Below are 21,861 nucleotides of genomic sequence, written 5' to 3'. Positions count from 1 at the left end.
AAAGAAATAGGGTGACAGAATGGATTAAAAAGCAAGATCCATCTATATGTTGCCTACAAGAGACTCATTTCAAAGCTAAAGACACATGCAGATTGAAAGTAAAGGGATGGAAAAACATCATGCAAATGGAAGACAAACGAAAGCTGAGGTAGCAATACTTATATTGGACAAAATATACAGGTGCCTACGCTGGCTCAGTCCGTAGAGCATGCAACTCTTGATCTTGGAGTTGTGAGTTCAAGCTCCGTGGTGAGGACAGAGGTTACATTAACAAAAATAAATTTTAAAAATTGGACTTTAAAACAAAAACTGTAACAACAGACAAAAAAAAAGACAATGCATAATTATAGAGGGAACAATCCAACAAAAAGATAACAATTTTAAATACTTATGCACACAACATGGGAGCATCCAAATACATAAAGCAGCTAATAAAAAACTTAAAAGACATAAATGATAGTAATACAGTAATCGCAGGGAACTTTAACACCCCACTTACATCAATGGATAGATAATCCAAACAGAAAATCAACAAGGAAACAGTGGCTTTGAATGACATACTGGACCAGATGGATCTAACACATATATTCAGAACATTCCATCCTAAAACAGCAGAATACATATTCTTTTCAAGTGCACATGGAACATTCTCCAGAATAGATCACATTTTAGGCCACAAAACAAGACTCAACAAATTAAAAAAGACTGAAGTCATACCACACATCTTTTTTGACCACAACACTATGAAACTAGAAATCATCCACAAGAAAAAATCTGGAAAGAACTCAAATACATGAAAGTTAGATAACATGCTACTAAACAATGAAAGGGCCAACCAAGAAATCAAAGAGGAAATAAAAAAATACATGGAGACAAATAAAATGGTCCAAAATCTTTGACATACAGATAAAGCTGTTCTAAGAGGGAAGTTTACAGCAATATAGAACTACCTCAAGGAGCAAGATAAATCTCAAATGAACAACCTAAACTTATATCTAAAGGAGCTGGAAAAACAAACAAAGCCCCAAACCAGTACAAGGAAGGAAATAATAAAGATTATAGCAGAAATAAAAAACAACAGAACAAATCAATGAAACAAGGAGCTGGTTCTTTGAAAATATCAACACAACTGATAAACCTTTAGCCACATACATCAAAAAAGAGAGAGAGAGAAGACTCAAATACAAAAATCAGAAATGAAAGAGGAGAAATAACCAACACCACAGAAACACAAGCAATTGTAAGAGAATATTATGAAAAATTATATGCCAACAAATTGGACAACCTAGAAGAAATCAATAAACTCCTAGAAACATATAACCTCCCAAAACTGAACCAGGACTGTGGTCCCCATCACCTATTTCACCCATCCCCTCACCCACCTCCCCTTTGGTAACTATCAGTCTGTTCTCTGTAGTTAAGAGTCTGTTTTTTGGTTTATCTCTTCTTTTTCTTTGTTCTTTTGGCATTTTTTTTTTTTAAAGATTTTATTTATTTGACAGAGAGTGAGTGAGAGCAGGAACACAAGCGGGGGAGTGGGAGAGGGAGAAGCAGGCTTCCTGCCGAGCAGGGAGCCCAACACGGGGCTCGATCCCAGGACCCTGGGACCATGACCTGAGCCGAAGGCAGATGCTTAACAACTGAGCCACCCAGGTGCCCCTTGGCATTTTAATTTTTAATAGAGACTCAGCTCAGGTAAAAATGTACAGTCCCAGTAAAAGATACTTCAATGTTTCCAGAAAACCTATTTGCTTCAAATACTTTAGTTAATATTTTATTATACTGATCTGCCTCATATGTTTTGTACCCATGTTTCCATATGTGCTTTTCTCTTTACCTAGAATAACCTTCCTCTTCTTCCTCTCACCTGGTCACCTAAAGAGCTCCTGAAAAGCCCTATTCAAACATCAACGTCTTAGTGATGCTTTTCCTGGACCACTATTCCTGTTCTACTTCTGTGAAGTCCACATACTTTCATTACATACATACATATACATGTTCCTATACGCTCATCACATCATTTGGATATCAGTCAACTTTGATATCCTCAAGGTTGTCTTATTCACATTTATTTTTTAACTTTTTAAAAAAGATTTATTTATTTATTTTTAGAGGGGAGGGAGGGGGTCGTGCATGAATGGGAAGTAGAGGGAGAGGCAGAGAGAATCCTGAGACTCCATACTGAGCATGAAGCCCCACAAAGAGGCTTGATCCCACGACCCCGAGATCATGACCCAAACCGAAACCAAGAGTCAGACGCTCAACCAACTGTGCCGCCCAGGTGCCCCCTTATTCACATTTAAATTCTCAGTATCTAGCACAGTTCCTACAAGGATGTAGGTACTCAATAAGTGTTTTATACATTAGAAAATATTATTTCAAAGGTTTATCTTTCTAAAATGGAAATCTGATCTGATGTGATACTGGTAACTCCACAGAGCTTCTTAGCATGGCATATAAAGTCTTTTCTCATCTGGCCACACATACATACATGCTTGCCATGGAGCCACATCCATTTCCCTATGTTTGCTGGACTCTTTAATCTCTTTTTGCTTTTGTTGTCTTCTCTGCCTGGGAGGCCCATCTTTTCCCATAGTAGTCTATCAGATGAGAAAAACCACTCTAAGTAATTAGTATAAGCATCTAGTATAACCTTAAACCCTTCCCAGTTCATTCTCCTTTACAATGAAATCCTTTGTTTCCCACTGTATCCCATACACACCTCTATCATAGCACTTGTGACATCTTATTGCTCTTACTGTTTCTATGTCTGTGGCCTCCATAATCACTATGAGGACAAGGACTAGAACATATTTATTTCTGTATTTTTAGCACAACGCCAAGTACCTAGGACAGAAGAGGGGCTCAATAAATGTCAGGAGAATAAACAAATATTGAACAAATATCAGCAAATTTTATCATTATCAAAATAAGCTATGGCCTACTTTTTTTGAATCCAAAGGACAACACAGAATCTTAAAGAAAAGAAACCTTGAAAAATAATTTAATCTGCAGGGGAAGATAGCAAATACAGAATATATTCTACTTTAAAACTATTAGATTTGTATTTCTCTGATGCCAAGTGATGTTGAGCATTTTTTCATGTATCTCTTGGCCATTTGTATGTCTTCTTTGGAGAAATGTCTGTTCATGTCTTCTGCCCATTTCTTGACTGGATTATTTGGTTTTTGGGTGTTGAGTCTGATACAGCCACTCTGGAAAACAGTTTGGAGGTTCCTCAAGAAGTTAAAAATAGAGCTATCCTAGGACCCAGCAATTGTACTACTAGGTATTTACCCCAAAGATACAAATGTAGTGATCCGAAGGGGCACCTGCACCCCAATGTTTATAGCAGCAATGTCCACAACAGCCAAACTGTGGAAAGAGCCCAGATGTCCATCGACAGATGAATGGATAAAGAAGATGTGGCGTGTCTGTGTACACACACACACACACACACACACACACACACAGGAATATTACCCAGCCATCAAAAAGGATGAACTCTTAACATTTACATCGATGTCTATGGAATGAGAGGGTATTATGCTGAGTGAAATAAGTCAGTCAGAGAAAGATAATTATCATATGGTTTTACTCATATGTGGAATATAAGAAACAGTGCAGAGGAGGGGTGCCTGGGTGGCTCAGTCGTTAAGCGTCTGCCTTCGGTTCAGGTCATGATCCCGGAGTCCCGGGATCGAGCCCTGCATCAGGCTCCCTGCTCAGTGGGAAGCCTGCTTCTCCCTCTCCCACTCCCCCTGCTTGTGTTCCCTCTCTCGCCGTGTCTCTCTCTGTCAAATAAATAAGTTATATCTTAAAAAAAAAAAAAAAGAAACAGTGCAGAGGATCATAGGGGAAGGGAGGGAAAACTGAATGGGAAGAAATCAGAGAGGGAGATAAACCATGAGAGACTCTTACCTCTCAGAAAGAAAGTGAGGGTTGCCGGCGGGGGGGGGGGGGGGGGGGGGGGGATGGGGTAACTGAGTGATGGGCATTAAGGAAGGCACGTGATGAGCACTGGGTGTTATATATAAGTGGTGAATAACTGAACTCTATATCTGAAACTAATGATGTACTGTATGTTGGCTCATTGAATTTAAATTAAAAAAAGCTGTTAGAAATTAAATGCTAATGCATCTTTCTTGTTTAAAATAACAAAACATTTGGGTAGCTTTAATGTCTAGGGAAGCAATTAAATTTCTGTTAAGAGCATAATAAGTATCATTGTGCTTTACTAAACATCATAACAAAATTCTAGTCTAGTGGTTCTCTACCCTGACTATATATTCAAATAACTGGGGAAGCATTTAAAAAATTCTGATACCTAGTCTCACCTCAGATCAATGAAATGAAGTTCTACGATGGTGGGATCCAGCCAATGCCACTTTTTAATGCTTCCTAAATGAATCTAATATAAATATTTTTCTCTTGCAAAATAATAATAAAACTCCTTATCTATCTGGCTGTTCCTTCTTGGTCTCAGTGGAGGTACCTTCTTCCACTTAATCCTTAAACGTTAGTATTCCTGATTCCTTCTACTTCTGTTCTCAAATTCCTAAGATTCCTTGTAAATACAGAGTACCTTGCCTTTAAAAATGAGGTTTTATGTTCTTTTCAGCCCTGAATATAACATTATTTTAAAAAAAGAGAAAAAGATAAGATTTCCACAGTTTGGTTTTTTTCCTTCCTTTCAGAGATTAGTTTCAAGTCTGCTATTACTTACAAGTTTTGCAAAAGATCTAGACTTCCATAATCTCTATTTTGATAGTAGTATTTAGTCAATTCAAAGTTATTCTTTTGTTCATTTGTTCAATCCTTTGGCTTGTGTCTCCAAACTTGAGGGTTATCCTCGCTCCCTCACCTTGCTTCTTTCTCACTTACCTCAGAGGCTATGCTGATGCCCATGAGGGTATACTCTTGGCAGCTGGATATATAAGGCATATGACCCTTGGCACTTAGGATTTAATATCTGTGATTCCAAGTATTCCTGAGCAACCCCAAAGATGAGTGATATGAAGCAATTTTTAATTTGGTAAGGCAACACATTTGAAGCCCATTGCTATGAGTTCAGTTCTGAGAGTGAGTAACAAAATTTCTACCACCACTGCAGCAAACCTTTGCTTTGTTTTCCACTTATCACTTACTGTCAGATATGCTGTAATTCTTAGGATATACTCCAGTGCCATATGTGACATGGCATACTGAAAAAAAAAAACTGTAATCATCATGAAAATAAAAGATATATCATGACTGTAGAATGCAGAATTTTATGCTGATGGACAGAATGGCTGTGCAGAAAGCCCTAAAGGTCAAAGAGAAAGCCACTAAACACGAATATAAAGAAGTTTCCCCTAGACAAAGATGGGAAAATCTGAACATCAGAATGAAAAATAAATGTAAGCCGACAGAAGCACACCAAATATGAGAATTTCTGCTAGAATGCAGAAACAAAATAAAGTGTTCTGCAATATCACACTCCAAATAACTGGCCTTATGAGAAGAATAGAGTTAGGAGCTAACAATTCAAAACCTATTCAACTTTCTAACTAAAACATTAAGAAAAAGTTACAATACTAATAAAATTCCAAACCAAATTTAAAATATTGGTTAAATTCCTATCAGGTAAAGAAATATTACATCAATTTTACAACAACTTTAACAATAACAACAAAGTAAAAGCCATCTGGCAGAAGAGTGGAGGGAAGGGTTGAGGCTGCTGAGGTTGAGGCTTGCAATGAAGGCAAGGACAAAATCACAAAACTGGGGTAACTACAAAAAGAGCTTCTTTAAGGTGAAGTTCACCTGAACCAGAGGAATGCACGGTGAAAGAGTAACACATACAGTGAGAGAATGCCACCTATTGGTGTGTTGCAGTATTTACCCATATTGGTGTATTTTGCATTCTGTTGGGGTTTCTTATTGAGAAACATTAACCTCCAGGAAAAATCAGCTATGACTCAAGGTGATTTCTTTGCTATGCTGACATCATCCCCTTATTTGTGAATCCTGTATGAGTTAATTCACACTATAGAAGTGATTATATAGCAAGTTCATATTCTCAAAAACAAAAGAAAACAAAACAAAGAACAAAATCTTCATTTCATTGGTAACTAAGAAAGGCACCAGCATTCTTCTGAAAGTGAACAATATCCTATAAGGACTAATATAATATCCTATAATAACTAATAATATCCTATAAGAACTAATAATATAGTATAGTCCTAACTGGTGAGGGGAAGGTCTTGCGTACAGATTCCAGCCAATGTGCATGGAGGGAAAAGAATTAGGAATCACCATTTTACAAATCCTACTGAATCAACAGCTCCAGGTAAAGCTCATGCTCATTCTTGGTTCAAGCCACTAGATGAAAGGCTGATAGAAACTTTTACAAAGGAGAAATAAAGCTGTCACCACCTGAATCCACTGTTCAATGTTAGGGTTGTTAAAAGTGGGCCTGGTTCCCATTATGAAGTCCACAGGACCACCTACAAAACATTCTTATCAAAAAAGTTAAACTCATTTAACCAGCCTCCCTATTAGGACACTGGTTCTCAACGCTGACTGCACATCAGAACACCTGGGAAGCTTTTTACACTTTCCTGAACCCCACCATTGACCGATTAAATTAATGTCTCTCAAGGTGAGGCTCAGTCAGGTATCCTTATTTTTCAAAAAATATTTTTAAAAAGCTCCCTGAGTGCTTCTAATATGCAACCAGAGTTGAAAAACCACTAATCCAGAGTTAAGAGGATATACTTTACAGGATATACAGCACAGAGCAGTGATTCTCAAACTTTAATGTGTCAATGTAACCCCTGAGAATCTTGTTAAAGGACAGATTCCCATTCAGCAGGTGTAGGGAGGGCGCCAAGAATCTGCTCCCTGATGAGGCTAAAGCAGCCAGTCCCCTGTGAGTAGAGAGAATACAAACCAGTGCTGTCCAACAGAAATAGAAGAGTGGCATATATAATTTAAAATTTTCTAGTAGCCACAGTAAAAAGAATGAATTTTAATAATGAACTTATTTAGCCCAATATGTCTTAAAACATTACCATTTCAATATGTAGTCAATATAAACAGTTTTTAATGAGATATTTTAAATTCTTTATTTCATGCTGTCTGATGTGGATTTTACACTTACAGCACATCTCAGTCCACACTACTCACATTTCAAGTGCTCACCAGCCACATGCAGCTAACGGCTAATGTCCTGGACAGCACGGGTAGAGAAGAACAAATGAAAGAAAGCTCAAAGAACTAACACTGGACATTCTATAGGAAAAGTCTGCAAATAGATAATGACAGGATAAGTACAAATGGGGGAAACTAAAGTCTTCAGAGACATAATTATATGTTATGTAGGACTTTGATTCTTAATTCAAAAATGCAACTATAAAAAAGGTTTTTTTTTTTTTTTTTTTTTTTAGACAATTGGAGAAATTTGTTACAGATGAGCACTTAGATGATAAAAAGAATGTCCCTAATTTTATCAGGTGTGATTATAAGATTATGTGAGAAAATGTCCACTTTCTTAGAGATGTGCAAAGAAGTATGTAGGAATGAAAGGACAGGATTTGCTTCAAAATAGTTCAGCAAAAAAAGAAAAGGAAAATGAAAAAAGATAAAGCAAATGTGACAAACGCTTGGTAACTAACTATTCAACCTAAGTGATGGGTAATCAGGGATTTATTATACAAATCTTTTTTTTGTGTACACTTGAAAATTCTTTAATAAAAACTTTAACACACAATAGCATTAGAATTTAAAAGCTAATTTTATTTTTTATAAAGGTCAACTACATGCTGAAGAATGGAAATAAGTAAACAAAACAATGGTATTTATGTATTAATAATGATATGTGTTATTTACAAATTGTACATTAAGGAGGCTTCCTTTCTTTACGTACTCAGTGTAAAACTTTTACTAAATAAGGATGCCAAAAGTGAGCCTCTTTTCTAGTCTGAGTCACTTCTTCTATGTGAAAAACTGTAGTAGTCCCAACTGTTGCTAGGCCCCTTGCCCAAATATACTGACATCTGCTCTACTGAAGAATCCACCAGCAGTTTTAATCAAACATCATGTCTAAAGGCAATGAAATAACATCCATATCAAATCAGTATACCCTTTCTTGTTGTAATATTTAATTCCCCATTATCACTCAAGAAAGTACAATACAATGTAGTTTGACTATCTATCTGGTAACTGGCTTTTTTCTCTTCCGGATGCATCTTCTTGACTTTTCTGTGTTTATATGGATAACAGAGTGTGCAAAATATATTGACATGATGTTAACTCTTAATAATAATTGTTACCTGCCAAAAAATATACATGATCAGGAATTATCATAATTTGTCCATTATTAAGGGGGCCAGGATGACATCATTGCATTCTCTTGTTAGGATCTATACCATTCAGCCTAAACCTTGTGAAGCAGGGTGCTATAGCATCACTGACTTACGGTTTGCAGGCTGACAGATCACACCGTCACTACTCACCAGGAACTACACAAACATGGCTGCTGAACTATAACAATGCCCTAGTTTTAACAATGCATGATTCTTTACTTCTGTTAGCTAGATTCTACAGTTTTTCACAAGGGAGCCTTATAGGACATGTTACTATTCCTATAGTTTTTCACACCATAAACAGAAAAACTGCATCAGCCAAATAGCAAAAACTCCTTTTTATAAATTTTACTGGTATTAATCATGACAAAGGTATTTAGATTTTACTCACTGTTCTGTATATCTTTCTTATTCTCTGGATTCTCGGCACTCTCAAGCACAGAAGTATACATTTAAATAAATGTTTACTGAATAAAACTAAACTGAAAAATGAAAAGGTTCCCACCAATTAGCATAAATGACAATAAGTTTTTTATAAGGCCATAAACACTACATTTCATAATCTTAAGAGAGACTTTCCATGTAATGATTCAAAGTATAACTAATACCTTAAGCTTGTTTTTATTTTATTGAATGAAGTTTAATATGCCAGCAAAATTGAATTAAAACTTATCTAAATAAAATAAAATAAAGGTATGCCACAAATTTCAATAAAACTATGAAAATAAAAACCTAGAATGGGGGCGCCTGGGTGGCTCAGTCGTTAAGCGTCTGCCTTCGGCTCAGGTCATGATCCCAGGGTTCTGGGATCGAGTCCCGCATCGGACTCCCTGCTCGGCGGGAAGCCTGCTTCTCCCTCTCCCACTCCCCCTGCTTGTGTTCTTGCTCTTGCTATCTCTCTGTCAAATAAATAAAATCTTTAAAAAAAAAAAAAAACCTAGAATGATGCTGTATTTCTCAATGAAAAAATAGCATTATTCCTAATAATTATTTGGAGATTTAAAATTACTTGATACTTTAAAATTCCACCAACATAAATGTAATCACTCAAATACACTTTAGTCAAAGACTAATAATCCAAAATAATCCAAATTAGTATTGTATCAGTGATCGATGAAGAAAAGAATTATAGTTAAAACTGGTACCAGTAAAGTAGTAAGTAGCCATGTATGTCTTTCTCCTAATATACACGAATCTATACTGTAATTATAAATATTAACCCAATATACACAAGTCTGTACTATAAATATAAATGTTAATCCAAATGCCATTTGGAAACTAGATCTGAAAAACAAATTTTTTGAAACTTGGGGATAATACAATCAGTCTAAATTCATTTGATCTGTAGCATTTGGGCATAATAAAGTAAAACATTTTAAATTTACCATTTATCCAAGTGTATTTAACAAGGATATTTTAAGGTTTTTATAGACCAAAAGAGAGGAATAATCTTTATATATTTTCTTTGTTCTAACTATATTATACATGATAGCATTTAATACTCATAGTAATCCATAAGGTAAGTATTATCTCCAGTTTACAGGTAAGGAGACAGAGGCTCCAAGACATTAATTAAGATTGGACTCATAATGATAGGCAAATATAAACCCAGTGTCTGAACATAGTCCATATTTGTAAGAAAGCTTTAGAATGCTCCTCTAGTACACCACGCTCACCTATACTCTATTCAAAACTATAGGATATTCACATTTTATGAGTATTCAAAGAATTAAAGCATACTTTAACAGTTACTCAAAAATACATCTAAGCATTGAGAAATACATAAAAAGAATAACGTAAGTGACAAAGGATTTATATCAACCAGGAAAAGATGATTAACATAATGTGAAAGCAAAGATTACACGCTTCATAAATCATTTAATACTCCTCTCCTGACCTTTTCCTTTACACATTTAAAATTTTAATCTTCTCAGGGCCACTATTGTCTTCTCAGGATTAACAAAGAAAATTCCAGTACCCAGCTTTCATTGCAGGCCGTCCTAACTGTTGATAAAAAAAATTCTCAGCAAGAAAAGAAGGAAAAAAATGTCCACTCTCTCCCTATAGCCACAAATATGCCCAGAGTACTCTGTACCTTACAGATGATTCAGTTACTGTAGTGAATTGAGAAGATTCTCAAAGGAATCTATCTTACTCCTCTGTTCAGTATCCTTGTAAGTGGTTTTTGTACAAAGGAATCTTGTAAGATACCAATTAACCTGGCTAAAAGTGTGGCCATGTTATGTGAAAGTACATCTTTGACCCTAAACTCAAGAAAATAGCCTAATCCAGGTTGGAGACCTTCATTATTTATTTTTTTCTCTGGTAATATTTAGTTGAAATCTCCTTAAAGGCATTAAAAAAACTCTAAGTATCAATGATACTCTTCTATCATAGAAGTATAATAAAACTATAAGTCAGATTCTTTTTTCAAACTAAAAAGTTTGAGTCTTCTCCTTTACATTATCAAAAGTACAATAAATGTGATACATTTTATTTTTCAAATGAAAATATCTCTTTAATAAATTAAAAACTGATTTCACAATTATTTTTAAGTTAAAAGCACTGAGACAAATTACCAGTATCAACTGCAAAAGAAAAATTAAATTATCTTCTACTCTTTTAGCTGTAAGGAAATAACTAGAAATCTTTATTGTTTGGCTCTGGATATTTTTCTCCCTGCTTATAGAAGCAAAGAGTTACGGAAGGTATTAATTTGCCCCTCAATGAGTGATATGCCACAGGACAAACTCTCAGTAAAATATTAGAAAAAAAATAAGAAAGAGTATGTGAACATAATTCTTTTCACTGAGATACAAATTCCTAGAAAACACTGAAATTTTATGTTAGCTAATAAAAGCTTTTTATTTAAAAAATCATATATGCAAACAATGAATCATGGAACACTACACCAAAAACTAATGACTACTGTATGGTGACTAACATAACATAATAAAAAAAAAAATCATCTTTCATGTTTACTAGGTCTCAAAGGATCTCCCTGGAAATTACATGTTAATTACAAAAGGAACCACAGTAACTATATCGAGAGAAAAACACCTTAACCAAATGATTAAAATTAATATCAGTAATAAAAGGCCAACAAGTTCCATGGGCCTTTGAATATGGTATTCCCAACACTGACAGACACACCACTTATATTCTAACCACAAATGGATAAACTCATTCTAATCATGAGGAAAAGCAAACCAACTCAAATTGAGGGACATTCTATAAAATTACTAGCTTATATTCTTCAGAAATATCAATTTCATACGAGACAAAGACTGAGAAACTGATCTAAGTTAAAGGTGACTGAAGAAACAAGACTAAAGAAATGAATAACCAAATGCAAAACATGATTCTGGACTGGATCCTGTACCAGAAAAACCAAAGCTGCAATAAGAGACATTATTTGGACAACTGATGAAATTGGAATGAGTTATGGATAAGATGAAAGTATTACATTGATTTGAATTTCTGAAGTTGATAGATAATCTGTGGTTATATAAGAGAATATCTTTGGTCTCAGGAAAGACACAACTGAAGTATTATGGGGTAAAGAGTTGTGATGTATGCAAGAGGGAGAATATTATGAGTAAATGTGGCAAAGTGTTGAAATTTGGTAAATCTAAGAAACAGCCTATCAGAATTCTTTGTACTATCCTTGCAACTTCTCTGAAATTTTGAAATTATTTCAAAATAAAAACTTTTAAAATCTTCCTTTAAGATTAAATAAATATTAACATGAGAAGATTTTCACCATAAACAATTAATTGATAAAATCAAGTCTGACGAAATGGTATGATTAGTACAGGTGTTTTGAATAGTGATAAATTAAGGAGGTCATACCAGAGTGTAGACGAATACACACCTTTCTTCAGCAAAACAAAAACAAAACAAAACAAAAAACAAAAAAACTACTGCTAGGGAAAAAAGCTATACTAAAGTGTGCTTAGTGATACACACGTGGGGACAAACACTGCACCATCATTGTACTGTGAGTGGTACTGGTCTTACATCCCATCTTTTGAATCAATCAATAATTAGTCAATCAATGACTAAATAAATACTTCTAAAATTATGTATATGCATTTGAGAGAATACACATCAAATCATAGCAGTTAATTCTGGGTAGCACACACGTGAAGACAGTTTTTATTTTCTTCCTGTATTTTGTAATATTTCTGCCATGAGCATGGATTACTTTTATAATGATAAAAGAGGAAACTTTCTAAAAAGAGTAAGTGAAAAAGAACTTAATAGCAGGCAGTCAGATTTCTCAGAATTTGAATCCTAAGTCAAAACATGACATTTTCTTATGTTTACATACAGCCAATATTTTCCCAAAAGGATCTCACTTACAGCTGATCTTGAAGCTCCACAATTATATATTCTAATTGTTCCTTTTCTAATTTATGGGCCAGGTCAGAATCTTCAATCCTTTGAAGTAGTATTTTATTCTGGGAGACAGACTCAGACAGCTGGTTCTCTCGAAGTCGTAAGAGTTCTTCAAGATAACCCTGAAAATACAGTACCAACAAGATAAAGCTACTGCAAAATTCTAATGTATCTCTTGAAGATCAATACTGAGTAGGTTAAATGCTATTCTTTCCAAATTGTAATGAAACAATCTCAAAGTATTACTGATGAAATAGTAAAAAAAATAATTATTTTAATTGAATACAAAAATTTAACCTATATCTTCCATCCCTTAAAGCCCTTCCTGAAGTTCAATAAGAGGTTTGCTTGCAGTGGGTAAACTGGAAGTTTGTACATTTTGACTCCCTTCACCTATTTTACCCATCTCCACCATGTTCACATTCCTGGTGAACTGGTTCTTTTTTTTTCAAGAGCAATGTATTTCTTTAGTCTTAATAGTGCTTTTGCCTTAAGGTCTATATTGAATGGTATTAACATAAAATTTTTTTTCATATTTGTCTGCTTTACCTTTACCCTCTTAATAAATGCTAAAATCTCAAACATATAAATGAAACCACATATAGAAGAATAAATGGCTTATTTTTTAATTTTTAACTTTTTTTAGAGGGCGGGGGGGGGCGGGCAGAGAGACATGGAGAGAGAGAATCTTAAGCAGGCTCCATGCTGAGGAGCTCGAGGGCTCTATTCCACAATCCTGAGATCATGACCTGAGCTGAAATCAAGAGTTGGATGCTTAACCGACTGAGCCAACCAGGTGCCCCTAAATGGCTAATTTTTATGTTAAAACATAAAACTAGAAGAAGTTGAAAAAACAAAAGCCTCTTTTAAAACTTTGCATGATTTTTCATTAAGAGAACATAACATAATAATAAAAAATAAATAATAAAAAAAAAGAGAGAAGGACAATTCAAGAACAGAAAGGAAGTAGCAATTGGTCAACACTTACATTCAGCTAAAAGATCTTTTGGCAGTGACAGTCCAAAGGCAATAATGAGAATCAGATTAAATGACTTTTGGCAACTGATAAATACCTTCTGTTCCAGGGTTAGCTGATACTTTTGTTTAACTCTCTTACACTTGTTGAACCAACTATTCTCATCCATGATGAAAGGAGGCCCGACATTCTCTGGAGTGCTGCTTTCACTACCACTGCTTCCCAAAGTTCTCAGCTCTTCCTCGTCACTGCTGATGCTGTCAGAACTGGGAAGATTAAGATTTTAAAAATAAAGTTATTATGTTTCACTCCATTAAGAAATACTTCTCTATTCTGTAAGCTACTGGTGAGCCAACTGCAAAATATTTAGCACTCCATATACAATTATAATATGATATTATAAAGACTTTAGCTTCCTGAAAAAAAATGACAATCTAGTATAGACTGCCGACTCCCTCTCAGAGAGTCAAGCCTCAAGATGCTACAGAAGTTCAGCTGAGGTTTATAAACCTAAAGAATTAACATAAGAACTGTGAGAATGTTCTGAGAAGAGAGAAAGGATTTAGAGAGAAGAGAACCAGAAAACCTAGATGTGTTGGAAAGAACTTTCCAGATGAGTTTTTTTACTGTCTCAGGTAGATGACTGCCTGTCCAGTATCCACTGCTGTGCAGACAAACAGCACGACCAGCCTAACGTCAGTGGGGTATAATAGGGCAATGTTCGAGGTCAGCTCAGCTTTGGCAAAGAAGGGATAATAAGAGGTTCAGAAAAACTAGTCACTCCTAAGCATTTTACGTTAGGGGAAGAAGGAGAAGCAGAGGTAGAGGAGAGGAAACACTGTTTACAATCCATATCTGAAATTCCTAATGATATCCATATGGTAGAACAGGACAGAGTAAGGTTAAAAAAAAAAAAAAAGAAGAGGAAGAAACTAAATGAAGAAGTGCACTAAAACGGGTATCTGGTTTAGAAGAAAGAGGAGGTGTCACACTTAAAGAAGAACAAGGGAAAATACATTTTAAAATATAAGCAATGGTATTAACATAAGACAAATAGCATACAAATATTCTGTGTAATCTTCAAAGTATTAAAAAAACCTCTGACCTATCAAATGGAGAAGCAAAATAAGAAAATACAGCAAATTCAAAACAAAAAATAAGATGGCAGAATAATCCCTAATACAAAATAAGTTACAAAAATCTTAAATGGGTTAAATTCAACAGCAAGAGCCAAATGTTTAAGTTTAATTAAGACAAATCAGGACTGGAGTGTTGTGGGTGGCTCAATCGGTTAAGCGTCCAACTCATGATTTTGGCTCAGGTCATGATCTCATGTGTCAGGGGATCAAGCCCTGCATCAGACTCTGTAATCAGTGCCTGAGATTCTCTCTCTCCCTCTCCCTATGCCCCTCTCCCTCACATGCTCTCTCTCTCTCTAAAATAAATAAATAAACCTTAAAAAAAAGACAAATAAGGACCAACAATAAGTTGTCTACAAGATACATATGAATACAGAACAATTAAAACTAAAGAAATGGAAAGCACACCAAGAAAACATGACTCAAAAGAAATCCAGGTCAGAAATAATAATTTCATAGGTTTACAGAGATATTATGGAAAATATCATAAGGATCAAAGAAAGATACATATTTCACTTTCTGTGATCTGTGTTTACACCTGTTGGGCTCCAGAGTCTAGGGACCAAGTATGTTGCAAATATGAATCAGAGACCTCTGCATGAGGAAAAGTCCTACCTCCAAGGAGACACTCTCAGTCAGTGATCTAGGTCACAAACCAGTAAACAAACACATACCAAAGGAAATTTGGCTGTCACAGCCATGGCTTTTAGTGGACTAGAGAAAATAAAGCAATGGCTGATGATAAACGTCCAGCTCTGAAAAACAGACAAACAGAACTTTTTAAAAAATTATACTGACATTAAAAATTAAATGGATGAGCTAACAGATACAGCTGAAGAGGGAATTAATTAAAAATATGAAGAAATTACAATTACTTACTAAAGATTTTCCAAATGCTAAGAAAAAAATAACTGCTATGCTCAATAGCAAATCCAGCAAAATTATCCTCCCAGAAAGAGGGCAGTATAAGCGCACATACTCAGAAAACTAAAACCAGAGAGCTGTACCAAGAAATTCTCCTAAAAGAACTAATGATCACACTCCAAGAAAAAGGAAATGATCCAAGAAGAAACAGTGAGCAAAGAAAAATTTCAGCTTATGGGTAAACCTAAACAAATACTGAGAACATGAAACACTAACAATGATCCCTGCTTTGTGGAATTTTAAATACATCAACGAGAGACCTAAAATTCTAGACAGTAAGAGCATATGTCAAGAATGAAATGACTAGAGTTAAAACAATGCAAAGTCCTCATTTATATGGATAGGTAGTAAAGATATTAACTTTATACTTTGTTAACTTTTAAGTATGCATATTAAAATTAATGGAGTACCAATACAAGAAGAGAAGTATAGTATGTAACTTGTAAACTAGTAGAGAAATAAAATGGGAGGAGAAGAAAAATCAATACAGAAAAAAAAAGAGAGAGAAGGAGAAATAGAGAAAGGGTAGAAAAAGAAATGCAAAAAATGTAGAGTAGAAAGCAAAGAGTAGAGGGGTGCCTAGTGGCTCAGTCAGTTAAGTGTCCAGCTCTTAATTTAGGCTCAGGTCATGATCTCGGGGTCATGGGATCAAGCCCCATGTTGGGCTCCATGCTCAGCAGGAAGTCTGCTTGAGATTCTCTCTCTCCCTCTTCTTTTGTCCCCATCCCCTCTCTAACATAAATAAATAAATCTTAAAAAAAAAAAAAAGAAGGCAAAGAGTATAATGGTAGGTATCAAGCCAAATGTATCAGCAAATGTCCAAATCACCTCAGTTTAATGACAACTGGGTGTTAATTGCAAATGATGAATCACTAAATTTTACCCTTGAAACTAATAATACACTATGTTAACCAAATTGAATTTAAATTAAAAAAGACAAAGCCTTTTAGACTAGATTTTTTAAATTCCAGTTAAGTATATCTTGATGAGCACTGACTAATATATGGAGTTGTTGAATCACTGTATTGTACACTTGAAACTAACATAACGCTGTATGTTAACTACATTGGAAATAAAAAATTCCAGTTAAGTACTACTTTAAAAAGATAAACTTAAAAAAACAGGACACGAAAAGGAAAAGCACTGTATTTCATAAATTCCTGCTGTACATTTTTTATATATTAACATACCTGAAATCAGGATATAGCTTACAATTGATGATATCTTACCTGCTGTCAAACCATTTTCTCACATATTAATGTCTCTGAACTGAGATGCATTTACAGTGGAAGGCATGTCAGGTTATATGAAATATGGTTTAAAAAAAGATAAAAAAAAATACTAAAAAATACTAACCTAAAGAAAATTCGTGGGGCTCTATTTATATCAGACAAAATGGGCTTTAAGGAATAAAAAATTACCATGTATTTATAGCTACTACATAGTGACAAAAAAAATTCATTGTTTCAGGAAAATCTAAGAATTCAAAACTTAGGTGCATCTTTTAAGTTAGATTCAAAAACCAGAGAGCAAAAATTGAAAGTACCACCTGAAAAAAACTGAAAAAATCAGATACCACAATGAAAGTATTTAATTCATCAATTCAAAGAGAAAAATAAGTAAGGTTATAGAATATCAGAACAACCATTATCAAGCATAATCTAATGAATATAGGACCCAACCATTGTAATATTGATCAATTCTAGGCCATTTTTCAACGAATTTCAACGAATTATTATGTGGACCATATCGCCAATCACAACTATAACAAAAGCCCTGAAAATGTTTGAAAATTAAAATTTACATTTCAAATATTCTTTGGTCAAAAAAATTATAATGGATATCTTACTTAAAACAACTAAAATAAAAACAACTTATCAAACTTATAAGATACAGCTAAAGTAGTACTTCAAGGGATATCTGTAGTCATATGTCCTTATAAGAAAAGAGGTAAATTTAAGTACTGAGAAAGAAAAAAAAAATCATAAAAATTCTCCATAAACTGGGTATAGAGGGAACGTATCTCAACATAATAAAGGCCATATCTGACCAGCCCACAGCTACTTTCATACTCAATGGTAAAAAAGCCAAAGCCTTTCCTCTAAGATCAGGAAGAAGACAAAGATATCTACTGTCCCCACTATTATTCAACATAGTATTGGAAATCCTAACCAATCCTAACTTGGAAAGGAAGAAGTAAAACTGTTTGCAGATGACATGATATTGTATATAGAAAACCTTAAAGATACCAGCAATAAACTGATAGAATAAATGAGTTCAGTCAAGACACAGAGTACAAAATCAATATACAAAATAAGCTGTGTTTCAACACACTAATGACAAACTATCAGAAACAAAAATTAATAAAACAATCCCATTTATAATTACATCAAAAAGAGTAAGATACCTTGGAATAGATGTAAAAGGGGAGGTAAAAGACCTATACACTGGAAACTGTAAGACAGTGATGAAAGATACTGAGAAAGGCACACATAAACTTCAAGACATTCTCTGCTCATGAACTGATAAAATTAATATTGTTAAAATGACCATACTACCCAAGGCAACCTAAGGTTTAATGCAACACCTATCAAAATTCAATGGCATTTTTCATAGACCTAGGACAATCATAAAATCTGTACAGAACCACACCCACTAAACAGCCAAAGCAATGTTGAGCGAGAACAGAGCTGGAGGCATTGCACCTATTGATTTCAAAATACATTACAAATCAACAGTTATCAAAAGAGAATGGTACTGGCATAAATGCAGACACACAGATCAATGGAACCTAAGGGGAGTCCAGAATAAACCCACACATATTTGGCCAATTAATTTATGACAAAGGAGCCAAAAATATACAACAGTTAGAGAATAGTCTTGTCAATAAGTGGAGCTGAAAAAACTGATCAGCCTCATGTTAAAGAATAAAGCTGGAACCCCTATTTGCACCATACACAAAAATCGACTCAGCAAAGTAGATTAAAGACTTGAATGTAAAACCTGAAACTGTAAAACTCCTAGAAGAAAACAGAAAGTAAGCTCCCTGACATCAATCCAGACAAAAATTTTTGGATTTGAGGCCAAAAACAGAGGTAAATAAAAGCAAAAGCAAAAATAAACAAATGGGCCTACATCAAACTAAAAGGCTTCTACATAGCAACAGAAACCACTGCAAAATGAAAAGGCAACCTACTGACTGGAAGATAATATTTGCAAATCATAAATACAATAAGGAGTTAATATCCAAAATAGAAACTCAACAGCAAAAAGACCTATAATCCAATTTCAAATAGACTAAAGACCTGAACAGACATTTATCCAAAGAAGATATATGAAAAGCTCACAGGTACGTGAAAAGATGGTCAACATCATTAGTCATCAGGGAAATGCATATCAAAATCACAATGAGATACCACCTCACACCTGTTAGAATGGCCGTCATCAAAAAGACAAAAGATAACAAATGCTAGTGAGGATGTGGAGAAAAGGGAGCCCTTGTGCATTGTTGGTGGGATTGTATATTTGATAACAGCCACTATGGAGTTTCCTCCAAAACATAGAAATAGAACTACTATATGATCCAGAAATTCCACTTCTGGGAATATATCCAAAGAAAACAAAACACTAACTTGAAAAGATATCTGCATCCTACATTCATAGCAACACCATGTATAATAGATGAGATGTGGAAACAATCTAAGGGTCCATCAGTGGATGAATGGATACATATACAATAGAATATGAAATCCCACCATTTGCAACAACATGGATGGACCCTGAAGGCATTATGCTAATAAGTGAAATAAATCAGAGAAAGACAAATACTATATGATTTCATTCATATGTAGAATCTAAATACACACACACCCCATACACAAAACTAGTAGAAAAAGAGACCAGACTTGGGGTTACCAGAGGCAGAGGGTAGAGGGAAGGAGGACCTGGAGAAAGGGAAGGGGAACTGGAATAATGAGGTCAAATGGTCCAAACTTCCAGTTATAAGATAAATAAGTTCTAGGGATGTAATATACAAAATGATGACTAGAGCTAACACTGCTGTATGAAAATAGGAAAGTTGTTAAGAGAATAAATCCTAAGAGTTTTCATCACAAGGACACTTTTTTTTTCCTTTTTCTTTTCTTTTTTTATTGTGTCTATATGAGAAGATGGGTATTAGCTGAACCTATTGTGGTAATCATTTCACAATTATGTGCAAATCACAAACCTTCATTGTGTACTCCTTAAATTTATGGTGGCTCAGTCAGTTAAGCATCTGCCTTTGGCTCAGGTCATGATCCCAGGGTCCTGGGATTGAGCCCCACTTCAGGCTCTCTCCTCAGCAGGAGAGTCTGCTTCTCCTTCTCCCTCTGCCCCTCTGCCCCGCTCATGCTCTCTCTCTCGTTCACTCTCTCAAATAAATAAAATCTTTAAAAAAAACAAAACTGAAAAAAAACTATAAAATTGACAAACCTTTGGTAAGAATGATTTTAAAAATTAAGCAAAAAAAGGTCTATGAACACAAAAGGCAAAAGGTAACACAACTAGAAATGAAAAGAGATTTAAGAGATATTAAAAGAAATCTCTGATCATGATATATTTTTTTAATTTTAATAAAATATAATTTGCCAAAACTGAATCAATAATAGAAAATCAGAATGATTATATGATTACCAATGAAATTAAGTTAGTAATTTTTTAAAACTTCAAAGAGTAGAAAGGGAAGACTGATAGTAAGTTCCTTGAAAGGACAAGAAAGAAAATAAATAATTTTCCACAGTGACTCCAAGGAACTATATAAACACTTCATACACATTATCTCATTAATCCTCATGATAACCCCATGAATTGTTGCTCTACTACTTAACAGATTCATCCAACAAAGGAAGATAGTAAGAATAAGAGATAATTAGTTTGCTCAAGGTCACCCTATAAGGGAAACTGGTATTACATTACAAAGTTTTTAAACAATATTACATTGCCTCTGAACATTTCAATGACCAATAATCCTATAGCTGTTCAAAAAAAGCTGAATGGATGGTAGACAAATGATATGGCTAAGAAGGTAAACTGATGCCAGGTCACGAATGGTCTATATGTTTTACTAAAACTTATTTTATCCTATGCACAATTATAAAAGTTGATACTCATAAAAGTATCTCTTATTCTAAAAGACATAGAAATTCTGCAAACATTTTTGGTGGGAAAATGATACTTAAGAATTTCAGAAACATTCCTATATTTTAAAGAGCAAAATGGTTTTAGAATTTTTACTGAGACAGTGAAGGAAATATCAGTGATATAAAAGGAAAAATAATTTATTTTACCAAAAATCTTTATAATGCTTTATTATTTATAATTGCTGATAAGTAAGAATTATAATCACTCACCTTCTTTATTCCTTTACTTCTAATAATTAAACATTTATTTTTAACAAAGATAGACAAAGAAGAAATAATGGATCTTAATTTAAGGAGGTAAAAGTGATGGTGCCAAAGGGTTTGCTGATGGATCCTATGTGGGTTATGGCAGAGAAAATTCAATGATGATATCAAAGTTTTGAGCATAAGCAGCCAGAATGACAGAACTACAATTCTTGGAATGGGAAAGGCTAAAGGAAGAAAAGTTGGGAGGAGAGAAATTAGGAGTTCAACTTCGTACATGCTCATTCGAGGTGCTTATCACACATTCAAGTGGAGATGGCAAGTTGGCAGCTAAATGTCTAGAGTTTAGGGCAGTGTTCCAGGTAGAAGTATACATTTGGGAAAGAGTAGCATAAAGATAATATTTAGAACCATACAACTGGATCAAACTACTTAGAGAGTGACTACACACAGAAAAGATTATTTGGGAATGATCTCTGAAACAGTCTAACATTCAGAGGTTGGGGAGATGAGGAGAAATGGGGACAGGAAGTAAGGAGGAGCCAACAGAAGGGAAACTGGAGAAGTGCTGAAGAGAGCAATCACGTGTATCAAACTGCTCAAAGGTCCAGACAGATGAGGAAACGATTAACCACTGGATTTGGCAATGAGACATCACTGCTGACTTTGACAACAGCACTTTCCGGGGT

The 21,861-nt window shown here is 34.6% G+C and overlaps 1 protein-coding gene across 6 annotated transcripts in view; it reads right to left on the bottom strand.

The window, feature by feature from the left end:
• RUNDC3B (RUN domain containing 3B) overlaps positions 1-21,861 on the bottom strand; it is a 126,301-nt gene that overhangs the window by 26,455 nt on the left and 77,985 nt on the right. For all 6 annotated transcript variants that reach the window (XM_021689686.1, XM_044920062.1, XM_044920064.1 and 3 more), the window contains 2 exons: positions 13,823-13,991; positions 12,714-12,871 (listed from right to left, as the gene is read on the bottom strand). In XM_021689686.1, the coding sequence (XP_021545361.1) occupies positions 12,714-12,871; positions 13,823-13,991 (327 nt within the window). The remainder of the gene's footprint in view (positions 1-12,713; positions 12,872-13,822; positions 13,992-21,861) is intronic.

This window comes from Neomonachus schauinslandi, chromosome 12, assembly GCF_002201575.2.
Source record: "Neomonachus schauinslandi chromosome 12, ASM220157v2, whole genome shotgun sequence".
Classification (NCBI taxonomy): domain Eukaryota; kingdom Metazoa; phylum Chordata; class Mammalia; order Carnivora; family Phocidae; genus Neomonachus; species Neomonachus schauinslandi.
Note: the sequence above shows the minus strand (reverse complement) of the source record. Positions and strands in the feature narration are given on the sequence as shown.